The 15,534-nt window shown below is 37.1% G+C and overlaps 1 protein-coding gene across 1 annotated transcript in view; it reads right to left on the bottom strand.

Annotated features, from left to right (window-relative positions):
• Positions 1-15,534, bottom strand: part of LOC131160801 (uncharacterized) — a 99,328-nt gene that overhangs the window by 41,714 nt on the left and 42,080 nt on the right. The window contains exons 8-13 of the mRNA XM_058116683.1: positions 9,961-10,096; positions 9,788-9,857; positions 9,548-9,675; positions 9,346-9,402; positions 8,017-8,193; positions 7,840-7,932 (exon numbers count right to left, since the gene is read on the bottom strand). Of these exons, the coding sequence (XP_057972666.1) occupies positions 7,840-7,932; positions 8,017-8,193; positions 9,346-9,402; positions 9,548-9,675; positions 9,788-9,857; positions 9,961-10,096 (661 nt within the window). The remainder of the gene's footprint in view (positions 1-7,839; positions 7,933-8,016; positions 8,194-9,345; positions 9,403-9,547; positions 9,676-9,787; positions 9,858-9,960; positions 10,097-15,534) is intronic.

Raw genomic sequence — 15,534 nt, 5'->3', positions numbered from 1 at the left:
CCCTTCGTTATTGATTTTTGTGCCTTTTATCACATGACCGGTAGTCCTAATTCATTTCGATCCTTTAAACACGCTACTTTAGACTCTAAGGTTATTTTTGCTAATAGTTCAATGACACCGGTTTTCAATTATAGCAATATTCTCTCGTTTCCTTCTAGCCTCTTTCCTCTGTCATATATGTGCCTAAATTTCCCTTGAACCTATTAATAGTTAGTCAACTAACAAAATCTCATAACTATTTTGTGACCTTCTTTCCTTCTCATTGTGTTATTTAGGATCTCCAAACGAAGACAAGGATCGATGGAGGTCTCGAGAATGACAACTTTTACTATTTTGATGGTAGTGGTGGTCGGTCCAATTTTTTTCATACACTTCCTCAATTTCTAATCATGGCATTTCACTTGATTAATGGTGCACTCGTTTGGGTCATCCATCCCTTCAAAAACTACAAGAAGTTTTTCCCATGCTTAAGTTTGTCTCTCATTTTGAGTGTATTGTTTGTTAGTTGGGAAAGCAAGGTATGGCATCTTTTCCATCTAGAATTGAGTCTCATAGTAAATCATTGTTTTCTCTTATTCATTCAAATATTTGGGGTCCATGTTGAGTCAAGAACTTGACTAGTCATCAATAGTTTTTGTCCTTTGAAGATGATTTTTCACAACTAACCTAGATTTTTTTTGTTAAAAGATAGGTATGAATTTTTTTATGTATTTACCCCATTCCACCGAAAATAAAAACTCAATTTGACATTGATATTCAAATTTTTCAATCACACTTGAATTTGTTCAAAATTAGCTTCAATCATTTTGCTTGGCCAAAGGGGTTCTTCAAAAAGTATCATGCAAACATACCCTTCAACAAAATGGAGTAATTGAAGGAAAAAATAAACATTTACTCAATATATCAGGGTCTCTCCTACTCCATATGCATGTTCCTAAAATTTTGTGGACTGATATTCTTCTTATAGCTTGTTTTTTGCTCAATTTGAGGAGGACAAATACCCTTCTTCATCATGTGTCCAGAAACATCCATATTATTTGTCATGCTTCGTTCCATGGACTAGAAAAGACAAGTTCTCTCCTTGTATTGTTAAATATATCTTTGCAGATTACTAGAGAGCTAATAAAGCTAATAGATGTTATGATTCACACACTCGCACGAAATATGATAGTGCAAATGTTACCTTTTTGAAGGGACATCTTATTTCTCTTGTTCAGGGCCCTCATTAGATGAATCTATTTTGAGTTCATCAACGATGTTTGATTCCTCCTCATGTGCTGATCCTTTGGTTCCTTCCATACGCCTCTTTAAAAATATTTTGCTCCTCTTCCAAATCCATCATATACAAACAAAGATAAACAATTGAGAGTCTGGGAACGATAAAAATCAAGCACAAATATCACTACCACCATGCAACCACCTCTTCTACCCATTATTGTTTTGACTTTTGATTCTCGAGATCTGTCCCAGTGTGACTTGGATTTGCCCATTGCTTATTGAAAAGGTACTCGAACATGCATGCATTCCTTACTTACTTATTCTATTGCTCATTATGTTTCAATTCTTCGCCTTCCTAGTCCTATATATTCTTTTGCCTTGTCTTTCTCCTCTATTTTGTTCTTTCCTCATATGTTGAAATACTTGCCAACCTTGGGTGGAAGCATGCAATGGATGCAGAAATAGATGCTTTGACCACTCGGAGTACATGGGACTTGGTGAATCTTCCTCCTAGTAAGGAGTTGGTTTGGTGTTTTTGGGCCTACAATATTGAATATCTTCCTAAAGGTTCTATTGGATGGCTTAAGGCTCGATTGGTTGGCAAGGGGAATACCCGAACATATGGTATTGATTATTTTGAGACGTTCTCTCTTGTTGCTCAACTAAATTTTGTTCATGTGTTGATCTCGTTGGACGTTAATTTTGATTGCCCTTTCAATTGGAGGTGAAGAATGCCCTTTTACAAGGAGATTTGCCGTAAGAGGAACACATGGAGCAACCTCCTAGGTATGCTTCTTAGGGGGAGGATGAAAAAGTATGTAGATTGCATGAAGCCATTTATAGTCTCAAGCAGTTTCCTTGTACCTAGTTTGGCAAATTTAGTGTGATGGTCTCTACATTTGGCTTCATCTAGTGCTATTATCATAATTCGTCTTTGTCCGCAAAACAAAGATAAGTGTGGTTCTTCTAGTAGTTTATGTTGATGATATCATTATCACAAGCAGTGACCAATACAAGATTGCAAATGTTACGCAATGGCTTCAAGCTAAATTTTAAATGAAGGACTTGGGTACTTTTTTGTTACTTTCTCAGTATATTGTATGGTGTAGGAAAGGGTTGATTCTATGTTAGTGAAAATATACCTAGACTTGCTAAGTGAGGTAGTACATTAGGAGCTAAACCAACTAATACTCCCATGAATCCTAACATAAAGCTGTCTAGGAATGTCAAACCAAAAAATTGAAACAAGCATAGTATAAATAGTTGGTCGGCAATTTGATCTACTTGATTATCACTAGACTCGACATATCTTTTGTAGTAAGGGTAGTGAGTCAGTTTATGGAAAATCCCAAAAAACCACAGTAGGATGTTTTTGTAGGATTTTCCAGTATCAAAAAGCCTCTATCGGGAAAGGTTTGATATATAAATGTAAAAAAAAATAGTGAGATCATGGGATACTCTAATGTAGATTTGATTGGTTTGTTGATGATCGAAGGTCTACTACTGGATACTGTGCATTTGTCAGAGGTAATCGTGTTACCCAGCGTAGCATGAAACAAACTATTGCAACAAGATCTAGTGTTGAAGCAAAATGCCGAGCTAGGGCTCATACTGTCAGTGAGCTTGCCTAGCTAAAATCTCTTATGTTAGAGATGGGGTTTCTGGTAATGAAGCCAATGGATATGTCATGCAATCAGAATTTTTATTTAATTTTCTTCTTATATGAAGTGTTTCTATTTATGGGTCCTAGAGATATTTTTGTAATTTCCGAATTTTGGGGATTATTTTTGTCAAATTACCTTTGGAGTGTATTTTAGTGATTGTAGTTATTTTTGGTGGGCTTTAGAAGATTAGTGGTTTCTAGAGGGGATTATGTGCAAAATAGAAGTTGACTTCTCTTGGAGCTTTAGGCCTAGTATAAATAGAAGTCTTCAGCCACTTTGCTGGAGGTTTTTGGTATTTTTATCATTGAGAAGATTTTTCTCCAGAGTTCAGCTCCAAACCAGCTAGGGTTCTGAAGATTTGGGGCTAGGGTTTTGAAGATTTGACCCTGCAGTGCCTACCAGTCCCTCCATCGCAGCTAAAGGCGCAAGAGGCTAGCAGAAATCCACTATTACTGTTCTGAAGCAGTGCCAAAAGAGGTACTGAATTCAGAATTAAGTTGTTGTGTCCCAGGATTTGCCTCATTTTATGAACTGAAATTCCAAGCAGTCATCTCTTCATTATTTCAAGGTTTAGTAATTACTTAAGTCAAAGATGGTTGCTGAAAAGCTATTCTGAAATATCAGTCTTCATTTCTGAATTTCTTGTTCTATTCCTAAGCCTATTTGCATAGAATTGATATCGGAGCAAGTTTGAACTTGTGATTTCATGGCTGCAAGAGGTGGAAGAGGAAATAGGGACCATGTAGGTAGATACATGACTTTCGAGATGTCTGGAGAGCTGCAGGAAAAAGTTAGACTACTTAATCAGCTTGTTACACAATCTATGGGTAATCGTGGCTGTTGAAATGATGGTAATAATGAATATGATTTTTTTAGAGGATCAAGAAATGAAAAAAATGAGCAATCAGAGGCTGATGTTGACAGCTGATGGTAGGAGTTCTGAAAGTGAAAATCCTGCACAACAAATTGAAAGATGTGAAGATTACATTGTACAGCTTGACAAAATTCCAAAGAGTATGGTGTATGCGTTTTCATAATTTGATGGTGATGTGGAATCTGAAGAGTTCTTGGACTGGGTTGATAGTATTGAGATTTGTTCTGAATGGAAACATGTGCCAGAAGAGAGGAAAGTGAAGCTTGTGGAAGCTTCTACTTCATTATCAAAATGAGCATGAGAATAGGGAGAAAGGTAAGTTAGAAGATGGGATAAGATGAAAGAAAACCTGAAGGCTATATTCCAACCCCAGGATTATCAGTAAACCTTGTACCAAAGGGTTCAAAACTTGAGGCAGCATGAGAAGTCAGTCAAAGAACACAGTCAAGAATTCCATAGGCTTTCATTGAGGTGCAATCTTGCTGAAACTGATACTCAAAGGATTGGTCACCATGTGAATGACCTAAAAATGACCATACAAGACCAAGTAAGCTCACAGCATCCTTAAGGTGAGTGATGTCTATCAGCTAGCCCTAAAAGTTGAGTCAAAAATTACACGCAACATGCCTAAAAATATTTGGATCAAAAACACAGTGGTGCATCAACTAGTAAGGCGGGTGGCGGCACTACGGGTTGTCAGACAGCAGTCCCTATGCGTGCTAACCAACCAAATCAGCAATAATATTGGTAAAGCAGCCAAAGTAACCAGGGGGAAACAGTGGTGAAATGCTACAGATGCTTCGAGCTTGGGCACAAGTACAAGGAGTGTCCAAAACGGGCTGAAGGCAGAGTTAATCTTGCCAAGGATCCAGAGGCTGATAGTGGAGAGAATTTTGCATTTCTTAAAGACCAGGAGCAGAAATTGGAAGCTGAAAAGGATGTGGCAGAGGAAGGGATTGAGGGTGATGTCTTTAGTGAGGCTTTAATCATTTGAAGGTCATTACTTTCCCCTCCAACCAGCAGCTACAATTGGCTGCTTAAGAATATCTCGCGAACTAAATGTACAGCTGGTGAAAAACTTTGCAATTTGGTAATTGATAGTGGGAGTAGTGAGGATATGGTTTCTCAAGAGATGGTAGATAAGCAGGGATCTAAAATTGGAAGACATCCACAGCCATACCGGATTCTGTTGTTCAAGAATGAAAATGAGGTAATTGTCTCTTCAAGATGCCTCATTAACTTCTCAATTGGTTTCCTTAAAGAATATGTTTATTGTGATTTGGCTCCCATGGATGCATGTCATATTCTTCTAGAGCAGCCGTGGCAATATGACAGAGGCACAATCCATGATGGTATCAAGAACACTTATTCATTTTTTTGTAAAGGATGGTGAGAGAAAGAAGAAGCTTGTGCTGAAACCAAGGACAATGATGTTAAGAGGCAAGAAAATGGTTTTTGACTTGCCCTCTTAAATAAAAGGGATTTTGCTCAAGAAAATAAGGAAAGTGAGCTGATTCACGTCCTCTTTCAAGAGGAAGGGAAGCTGTAATTGGAGTTTCCAAATGACGTCAAGGAGATTCTTAATGAGCTCAAAGACCCCTCCCCCCCCCCAACCCCATGAGGGATATACAACATCAAATTGATCTCTTACAAGGTGCTACATTGCCTAATTTTCCTCACGATAGAATTAGCCCAAAGGAGAATGAAGAGCTTCAACGTCAGGTCAGGGAACTTCTTAGAAAGGAATTTATTAAAGAAAGCCTATGCCCTTGCGTCGTTCCATTTTTACTCACTCCTAATAAGGATGCAATTTGGAGAATGTGTGTGGACAGCAGGGCTATGAACTGCAGCCATAGAGATGAATTTCAAATCAGGAAATTTTCAAAAATGGTTGTGTAAAGGAGTAGATGTGGCGAAAACAGCAATCAAGGCGCAGGAAATTGAAAGAAAAAAATGATAATCACTTCAGATTTCTAATCATGTGGAATGGAAGGCCTGACTATCAAAAGTCCTAGATAAGCAAATAGGAGCATATGCTAAATACCAAGATGTGTGAACCAACTACAAGGAAGCTGCTAATCGACATTGACAGTTTGAGGAGTATCAGGTTGGTGCTTGGGTGATGGTTTTCCGTTGGAAAGAGAGATTTCTGTGCTTACTGCAAGTTGAAAGTTCGAAAGATTGGTGCACAAATTCGGTGAAAATGCCTATGAAGTTTAATGTGGTATATTTGTACCCATTCCATGGTGATATACGAAGTGTTGAGTGCAAGAACTGCACCAAAGTCACTTCTAAGTCTAACAAAGCAAAAAAATTGAGGATGTCATACATGTGCGAGAGGTGAAGACTTGGGGCTGGAATTTATTTCAGATTCTTGGTAAAATGTGCTGGCAGTCCTGATTTTGAGAATTCTGGGATTAGAGAGGAGGAATTCATGAAGATTGACCTTGACATGTGCTATGCAGCCAAGATGACAATTCACACAGAGGCAAGTCCTTTCTAAGAAGCGGGGAATGATGCAAACAGCAGTCTTTATTTAAATTTCTGCTTATATCAAGTGTTGCTATTTATGGGTGCTAGAATAATTTTTGTAATTTCTGAATTTTTGGGGGTTTATTTTATCAAATTAGATTTGGATGGTCATTTTGTAATATTCGAGGGCAATTTTGTGATTGTTGTTATTTTTGGTTGGGATTTAGATGATGAGTGGTTTTTAGAGGGGGTTATGTGCAAAATAGGAGTTGGCTTCTCTTTGAAGCTTTAGGCCTAGTATAAATAAGAGTCTTCAGCCACTTTGCTGGAGGTTTTTGGCATTTTATCATTTGAGAAGATTTCTCTCCAGTGCTCAGCTCCAGACCAGCTAGGGTTGTCAGGATTTGGAGGCTAGGGTTCTGAGGATTCCACTCCTTGTTGCCCACCTGTCCCCCATTGCATCTAATGGTGCAAGAGGCTAGAAGAAATCCGCTGTTACCATTCTGAAACAATGCCAAAACAGGTACTGATTTGAGAATTAAGTTGTTGTTGTGTCCCAAAATTTGTCTTATTTGCTGAACTGAAATTCTCAGCAGTCATCTCTTCATTATTTTATGGTTTCAGTAGTTACTTGAGTAAAAGATGGTTGCTGAAAAACTATTCTGAAATCTCAGTTTTCATTTCTGAATTTCTTGTTCTATTCCTATGCCTATTTGCATCAATATGTTTTGTGATAATCATGTTGCCATTTATATCACTAGCAATCCACTATTCCAAGGGAGGAGAACGCACATTGAAGTCGATTGTCATTTTGTGAGGGATGCTGTATTGAAGAGGGTCGCGAGGACTCCTTTTGTGAGTTCTGTAGATCAGTTAGGGGATGTTTTCACAAAATCTTTATTTAAGCCTGCTTCGTCTAGTGGTGGTAACAAGCTGCGGGTTGGGTGATATTTGTACACCTCCAGCTTGAGGGGGAGTGTTAGAAGAGAATAGCTTCTCTGAGCAACTAGATTGTGTGAGTGGGGGTATTTTGGTCCTTAAGACTTTTATCATTATTAATATACAAGACGGCAGACCTGGATCTGTACCTAAGTCTCCAGGCAGCTGCTGCCTCATCCTTTCTCCAGCTTTCTTCTTCTCTTCTCTTCTCTTCTCTTCTAAACATCTTTTCTTGTTTTCTCCTCCATCTCCAACTTTACAATATAACCAAACCAAAGTACCTAAGCAGATTAAAATATCTTACATCATGTCTATTCGGACATTCAACGGTTGAAAATTTTCAATTCATGTAGCTAATATTATAACTTCAGTCCTTAATAATTTTTTCAATCACTTGAAAATCATAATTTTTTATTTAAGGAAAAAATTAAAAACTTAAAATGCAGGGATAGAGAAGTTGGAGGAAAATAAATATGAAATAAATGAATACAGAGAATCTACATGACAAATGCACCAAACAAGAAGATGTAGTAAACTGCAGCAATTGCAGCACAAGCTTTACAGAGCAACAAAGCAGCAAAACTTTGTTCATGCAAAAATATTGGTGGTAGGCCTCAAATGTGGATGCAAGGAAAAAAAATTGATTGTATCTGTGTAGGAAGGTCTACTTACCAACAGCACAACTAAATCTGTAAAAAGTTCGTCAATGAAAGGCAAAAATTTATCCTGGAATGTTGTAATGCAAGTGCCCAAGCAGTCACCTAGCTGCAGCAGAATCAAAATAAGATGCAGCCCATAAATCTATGTTAATTACTTGGAACAGTGAAAAAGAATCCAGAAAAGACACACTTGATTGAGGATTTCCTCCTTCTGCTTAAGTTCCTTTTCTTTCTCTTCTGAATATAATTTCTTTTTCCCAGATCTTTCAACTGTTTCTAGTTTTCGACATGAAACAGATTTCAGTGCCAGTGTACTCTCAACAACAATCAGCCTCTGCTGCGATTTAGTAAAAAGAAATCCAGACACCTGTGAAACGAAAATGCTTGTGAGAGAAGTAGGTTACTTCCTCCAGATGACAATTACAAGCAACATAACTAAAAAATAATGAGGTGGGTAACTGTTGGAAATTTTTCCGAATGAGTGGGGTCATCCGAAGTGATTTTCATAACCACACAACACACGACACTAATTAGAGATGTATGGAGAAAATTTATGACTTTGCACATGCACAAAGTGCAAGGCAGGACATGAAAGAGCTTTAGCCTATCTTTTTTGTGCTATGTTTTTATATTTTATTTGGGTCATCAATATCTTTATTATAATTAAAGGCCTTCCGGAGACTGAATACGGCATTCAACAAGAGAATTTCACTCATAACCACTGATTAAATCAGACTAGATCAATGGTTCAGATTTAATCCATAGAGATACAAATATGCCAGTAGGCAGTTTGAAATACACATCTTCTTCTTGCTTGTTTTATATCTGCACTATCCCTTTGCACCCAATTGTTCACCAAATACTCTCAAAAATTTTATTCTACAGATACAGATTACATTATTTTGGGAGATCATTCAAAGAAGGATATTCAAATTGCTAATAGGTGAAATCTGCAAAAATCTGCAAGCAATCTACTGAGTAAGCTGCATGGTTTCCTAACAATAGTTAGTGGCAAATGATTCCCTTGCAAAAGCTGTTTGTGCACTGTATGTTAGTGGCAAATTTTGTCTTAAGGAGAACATATTTCTGCATGCCGTGGAGTGTTTTATTTGTTTTCTAACAAAGTACTAAAAAGTTCAAAATACTCCAAGAATATAAGTTAAATACAAAACCCCATTATATTATGTACACTGTTCTTGAAAGAGGGGAGTTAAAATTATAAGATGCAAAAAAAAGTGTATATAGAAAAGAGAAGAAAAATGTCCTCATAATTAGCATTAGCACCAGAAATCACAGGTGGATCTGATTGTGAAGAAGGAAACAAAAGAGGAAAAATCAAATAAGAACAAAAAGAAAAAGAAAACCAGATGTTAGCAACTTGGAAACAAGTCAACAATTTACAAGTGAGAGAGTACTTTACTCTTTTTACGTAATATTGTAGAAAAACAAAAGCAAAAAGAAAGAATAGAATTTGTTAGCATATGGCAGATAATTTAGCTTCAGTAAATGAATGGCAAACCTCTATGCATCTACTCAAAGACTTCAATATTATAGCATAAACATCTCTCTTAGGTTCCTGCAAAAGAAATTATGACCCACAGTATAAATTGTTACAGAATAAATCATAAGCGACCCAAACCATCAGGTAATAAAAAATAAAAATAAAAATGGTCAAAACAGTGTTTCATATATTATTTGATAACCATGTGCAATTGGATGACCTTATGTAAAGCTTCCAGCAATGCTGGTACTATGTTTATAACCAATTTCTGAACATAAGACATATTACGTCCTTGAGCTCTTCCTTTCACAACAGCTAGTTTGGCTGAAAGCAATAGCTCTGGCATGGCTACAAACAGAAATTGAAATAATCAAATTAAACACATTGGGAAGCTTCTGGACGGTAAAAGCCTAGAAGGAAAAAATAAAAAATAAAGTAAAAAAAATAAGAGAGGAAATACCTGAAACAGCAGCCATTCTAGTTTCATAATGTTCATAGAAATTGAGAAGAGGAACCAAAGTATCAACAACCTGCATTGATTTGACTGAGTTTATCAGTATCATTTTCTAATTTTTTCAAAAATAAATGTTAGAGCCTCAGAGGAAAATCGAAATATAGTGCAACATAACCAACCGGATTAATCCATGGAAAAAAATCTTCCTTCAACTCTCCAGCACAACAACATAGCACATTACAAGCTATAGCTTTCTCATTCAGGGTATCAGATGTAAACTCCATCCCTTCAAACCCTTCATCTGAGGTTGGACTACTACAGTAAGAATACACGTGTCAGCAAAAAGCCAACAAGCAATATTACATACACATACACATGTATATATCAGCAGTGTAGTGTAGAAAGGCACAAATAGAGAGAGAGAGAGAGAGAGAGAGAGAGAGAGAGAGAGAGAGAGAGAGAGAGAGAGAGAGAGAGGAGAGACACTTTTAATTCATCCATGGTGTTCAGCAACTCAAATTTTGCCTAGTATCTTAACCACTATACATCATATCATCACTCTTCAGATAAAGTCGAGAACTCCAGTTGCCCAAATTTTCAGTCCTCAAAGCTCAGCTTCCTTTGCCTTCTTACCTTCACTTGCCCTCTGCCAAGTCTCCTGTGTCCTAGCTTGTGATCTTGTTACAGCTAATCCTGGACATATTCTAATTATTTCAGTAACCTACCCGGGACTTCTCCTAGTAGTGACTTGCAGAATTTTGTATTAGCTCGTGTAAAATATGATAGTCAGATAATACTTGAATTCTGGAACAGCAACACAGCCACCTTATGCTTATAATTCTCTTTATATAGACATCAGCTCACAAAAATTGGTGGATTCGAAGCATCCCATATCCATGAATCTTAAGCGAAATATCTTTCAGCTCTATATTTCTTCCAAAGTTGAGCTTCATTTCATAAGCTTTCCCCTGTATCATGCATTTTCAAATCTTCATTAGAAAATTAATCGATCAAAAGTATTTTCATACTTCAGTGTTGCCAAAGCTTCTTTCCCTTCAAGGTCCCAAAATATAAAAACACATCTCATCTTGGCTAAAATTTATCCTGTGCTCCATTTGATTACTAAGAATATTTAACAAAACTAAGTAAAATAAAATCTGAAGTGCATAAGCTCTATACAGTTAACATGCTTAGATGAATTAAAACCTAAATATTAAATTTTACGTACTTGACCTATCTTTCTTCTCAGATACAATGTCCTTTGGAACCAAGCATAGTCCTATCATAAAGTTTTTTATAAATGCAAATTTTATTTTATTTTTTCCTTTTGTTCTTCAAGCCTATTCCTATGTCAAGATTCCTCTATAGTATTACTTGCATCTTGAACAATATAAATAAGACATTAGGTCATTTCTCTCTATTTTTTTTTTTTTATCATAAACAACTATTTCCCCCAGCTGCTATAATACCTAAATTGCTTGATGATATAGGAACAGAAGAAAAATGAAAAGCATAAGCATGAGCATATGAATAAAGAGTTGAATGTCAAATAGCACCACAAAGCCTTTTTGATCCTCAACAAATTAATTTTTTCCCCCTTTTGCAATTAACCACTGAAAAAGAAAAAGTAAAAAAGAAATTCAATGAACACTTTCTAGATCTTAAATAAATGAAACTTGTGTTTCTTGAAATACTATAAAGGCCATAACCCTTGTTGTAAGGATGACTGTGAAATCAAAAACATACGAACTGAACTTTTCAAAACATGACAATCCAACTTCTAAGTGAAGATATCAACACAATGAGTTCGTTTCTCAAAGACCTCATATTGCCCATTAAGGGAGATTGTTTTAAAATCGTAGAAAATTTTTACTAATCATAAAGGAGCGAAGTATGGAAATATATTATAAGATACCAAAACTTGAGCAGAAGCTGCAGAACTGCAAAAATTTGTTACACAAAACCCATCAAGTTGTAAATTTCACCACAAAATAATGGTGTAATTGCACACACGAAAGAGGATAACTCTACAGCTCAGTCTATTCTAAAGTAGCCCAGCTTGGAGAGTGAGCAAAACATGTGAATTTCACAGTTGTGCTGATGGATGATTTCCAAGTGATACTTGGGATGGAATTCTTAAGGGAGATCTAGGTGGCACTAAGGGAGATCTAGGTGGCACTAATGTCATTTTCTAGTTCCCTTTGTTTGATAGGAGACCACCCTTGCATGGTGCATGTCATTGCGAACAAAGGTGACGATGAGAGGTTCCTCTTAGCCATGCAACTCAATAAGTGTGTGAAAAGACACAGTTCACTATGTTGGTAGTGAACAGATAAGTAGGCCAAAAGCATCCAAGCTGAGTTGGACGAGTATAAAGTTGTGATGATAGACAAGGTACCTCACAACTTGCTTCCATGACAAGGTGTGGACCATGAGATTTAGTTGTTACCAAGGGTGAAGCCTCTTGCTAAAGGGCCATATTAGATGGCTCCTTCAGAGTTAGAAGAGTTGAGGAAGCAACTTGATGAGTCTAGAATGAGATACCTTCTTGTGGAAATAATTCTCATTAATCGTAACATAGGTACAGGTCTGTATAAATAGATGTAAAGCAAAAGAATAGAAGGAAAGAACCAAAGATGCTAACTTCTAAGGAAACTAAATATTCTAGCATATTCACACATTTACAGCCAAGATTCTCTTAGAAAAATAGGAAAGTTGACTAAACAGATTTGAAACTTTCCAACTCTCCCCCTCAAGCTGGCTAGATGATATCTTCCATGGCCAGCTTGCTAATGAAGTTTTCAAACTGTTTCTTCAGCAGTCCCTTTGCCAGTATGTTTGCTACTTGCTCAGTTGTCGAGATATATGGCGGACAGATTACTCCCTCATCTATTTTCTCCTTGATAAAATGCTTGTATACCTCCACATGTTTAGTTCTACCATGAAGAACTGGATTGTGAGCGATAGCTATTGCGGCTTTATTGTCACAATACATTTATTGGTAGTGAATTAGTAATCTTCAATTCTTCCAGCAACCTTTTAATCCATAGTGCTTCACAAATTCCATGAGCAACAGCCCTAAATTCTGCCTCTGCACTACTGCTTGCCACCACATTTTGTTTCTTGCTGTGCCATGTTACTAGGTTTCCTCCAACAAAGGTGCAATAGCCAGAAGTTGATCTTCCATCAGTGATACTTCCAGCCCAATCTGCATCAGTGTATACTTCAACCTGTAAATTCCCATGTCCTCCAAATAATATACCTTTACCTGGACTCCCTTTCAGGTTCTTTAGAATCCTGTACACAACATCAAATGCTTGGCACCTAGTGAGTGCATAAATTGACTTACCACGCTTATTGCAAAGGCTATGTCAAGACGTGTATGAGAGAGATAAAAAAGTTTCCCTACCAATCTTTGGTATTGCTCGCTGTTGATCACTTCTTCAGCCTTAGCTGGTTGGAGTTTTATGTTCAGCTCTATAGGTGTTTCTACTGCTTTGCACCCTAGCTGGTTGGAGTTTTATGTTCGGCTCTATAGGTGTTTCTCCAAGTAAATCAAGCACATACTTGCATTGGGAAACAAAAATTCCTTTCTTTGACCTTGCAAATTCCATTCCAAGAAAATACTTCAAGTTTCCTAAGTCTTTGATCTCAAATTCTTGAGCAAGGATCTTCTTTAACCTCTCTAGCTCATTGCTATCATCACCTGTCAAAATTATATCATCTACATAGACAATAAGGATAGCCATTTTACCTTCACTCGTGTGTCTATCGAACATAGTATGATCGGCTTGACCTTGGCTATAACCATAACTCTTTACAACCTTCCCAAAGCTTTCAAACCAAGCTCTAGGAGATTGTTTGAGTCCATACAATGATTTCCTCAATCTGCACACCTTGCCTTTGCCACCTTTCCCTTCAAATCCTAGCGGTAGATTCCTAAAGACTTCCTCCTCTAAGTCTCCATTTAAAAAGGCATTCTTCACATCTAGTTGATATAAGGGCCAATTAGAGTGAGTTGCTAGAGAGAGCAACACACGGATTGAGTTCATCTTGGCTACAGGAGCGGTTAGCCTTGGTGGCTACACTATCATGGTTTATATGTTTTGATGATATCAACCTATTTGTTGTTCCTAGTGTTTTCCTATATTTGCAGACCTTGTCTAGTACAGGTACTCGTACATAAAGTACTGGATCAAAGGCAAAGATCGGATCGACTTGATGTTCGAATAGAGAGATCAAATGGACACACACTCGGAAAGGACCCAAGCACGACCAAAGGAAGTTTATTGTAATTTTTATGTTATTAGGAAGTGTTTGAAATAGTATGTTTTGAAACTCTTGCGGTTTTGTTTCATGCATGATTTTTTAGCAAGAGTTGAGCAATTTGCACATGCATATTAGGATGCATGAGTTTATAGGATTTCATCCAAAGTCAACAAACTCAACATTCATAGTTTTCAAAGTTAATTCAAAAAGTTTGTCAAAAGAATCCTAAACTTAAAGTTATTTTTCCAAGGGACAAGTTTTCAACATCTTGGTATTTTGAATATTCACATACTTTGTCCCGATTGTGTTAAAACATGTTTTATGTCCCAAAGCATCAAGAAAGCCATACATATTTTTCTAAAGGACATACTAGTATATAAGATATCCAAATAAGCTTTCAAATGTATTTTCATAATCAAGATATCTTATATTCAAGGGAAAACTCATTTGGACAAGTATTAAACTTTATTAGACTTAATATATTTCATATACTTTTGTCCAAGAATGTTTTAAGGCATTAAAAGGGTTTTTGACAAGGAAAAACAGAGCACTCGTCGACTAATGCATATCACTCGTCGACTAGAAAATCTAGTAGCTAGATCCTGTCTCGCAGCCCAGGTGACTAGTCGACTAGTGCAAGGCACTAGTAGACTAGTGGGTGGCACTGGTCGACTAGTGAGTGGGACTAGTCGACTAGTGACCTCGAGCCCAATGCAGCAACGGGTAGAAAATGGCTAGAACTCGTGCCACTCGAATGGGATTCACTCCTAGCGGATAGTTAACAGCTAGAATGAGTTCTTGGCTATAAATACAAGTCCTTAGACTTGATTTAATAAGGTTTAGATTGGTTTTACACAAGCTTAGTCATAAACATCATTTTATACAAAACCTAGCACTTTGCATTGTAGTTCCTCATTCACAAGTGCTCATCCTCTCTTGTTCATTGATTGTGCTTGATTCATTCCTTGAGAGAGTAGTGTGAGGATTGTATTGTTATTTATATTTGCTCATTTGAGAAGCATTTCTTTGTAAATCATCGAACCGAAGTGAAAGCTCTTGGTGAGCGCGGTGGGGATTTGTTCCCGAGTGTAGGGATTTGTTCCCGAGTTGTAAGGCTTCTCCTCCGGTGAAGGAGTTCCTTAGTGGATTGTGGAATCCTTAGGTTGGTCCTAAGGCGTGGATGTAGGCTTGGTGCCGAACCACGTAAAAATACCAGTGTTGATCTTTCTCTCCCTATACTCTGTTATTGTTTGTCTTGTGCATGATTTATATTCCATATACCGTAATATAATTTGCTTGAATCTTGCCAAGAATTTTGTTTTGTAGAGAAAATTTTAAATATGCAGAAAGTGTCCATTCACCCCTCCCCCCCTCTCTGACTCTATATACTCCCAGGTGGGACGCTTAACAATTGGTATCAGAGCGAGGCGCTTGCATTTTTTTTTGGAGTAAAATCCAGAGCGTTAAAATATCAAATGGAGTAT

The sequence above is a fragment of the Malania oleifera genome, chromosome 7, assembly GCF_029873635.1.
Source record: "Malania oleifera isolate guangnan ecotype guangnan chromosome 7, ASM2987363v1, whole genome shotgun sequence".
NCBI classification, from domain to species: domain Eukaryota; kingdom Viridiplantae; phylum Streptophyta; class Magnoliopsida; order Santalales; family Ximeniaceae; genus Malania; species Malania oleifera.
The sequence above is the reverse complement of the archived record's forward strand: the minus strand, read 5'-3'. Positions and strand labels throughout refer to the sequence as shown.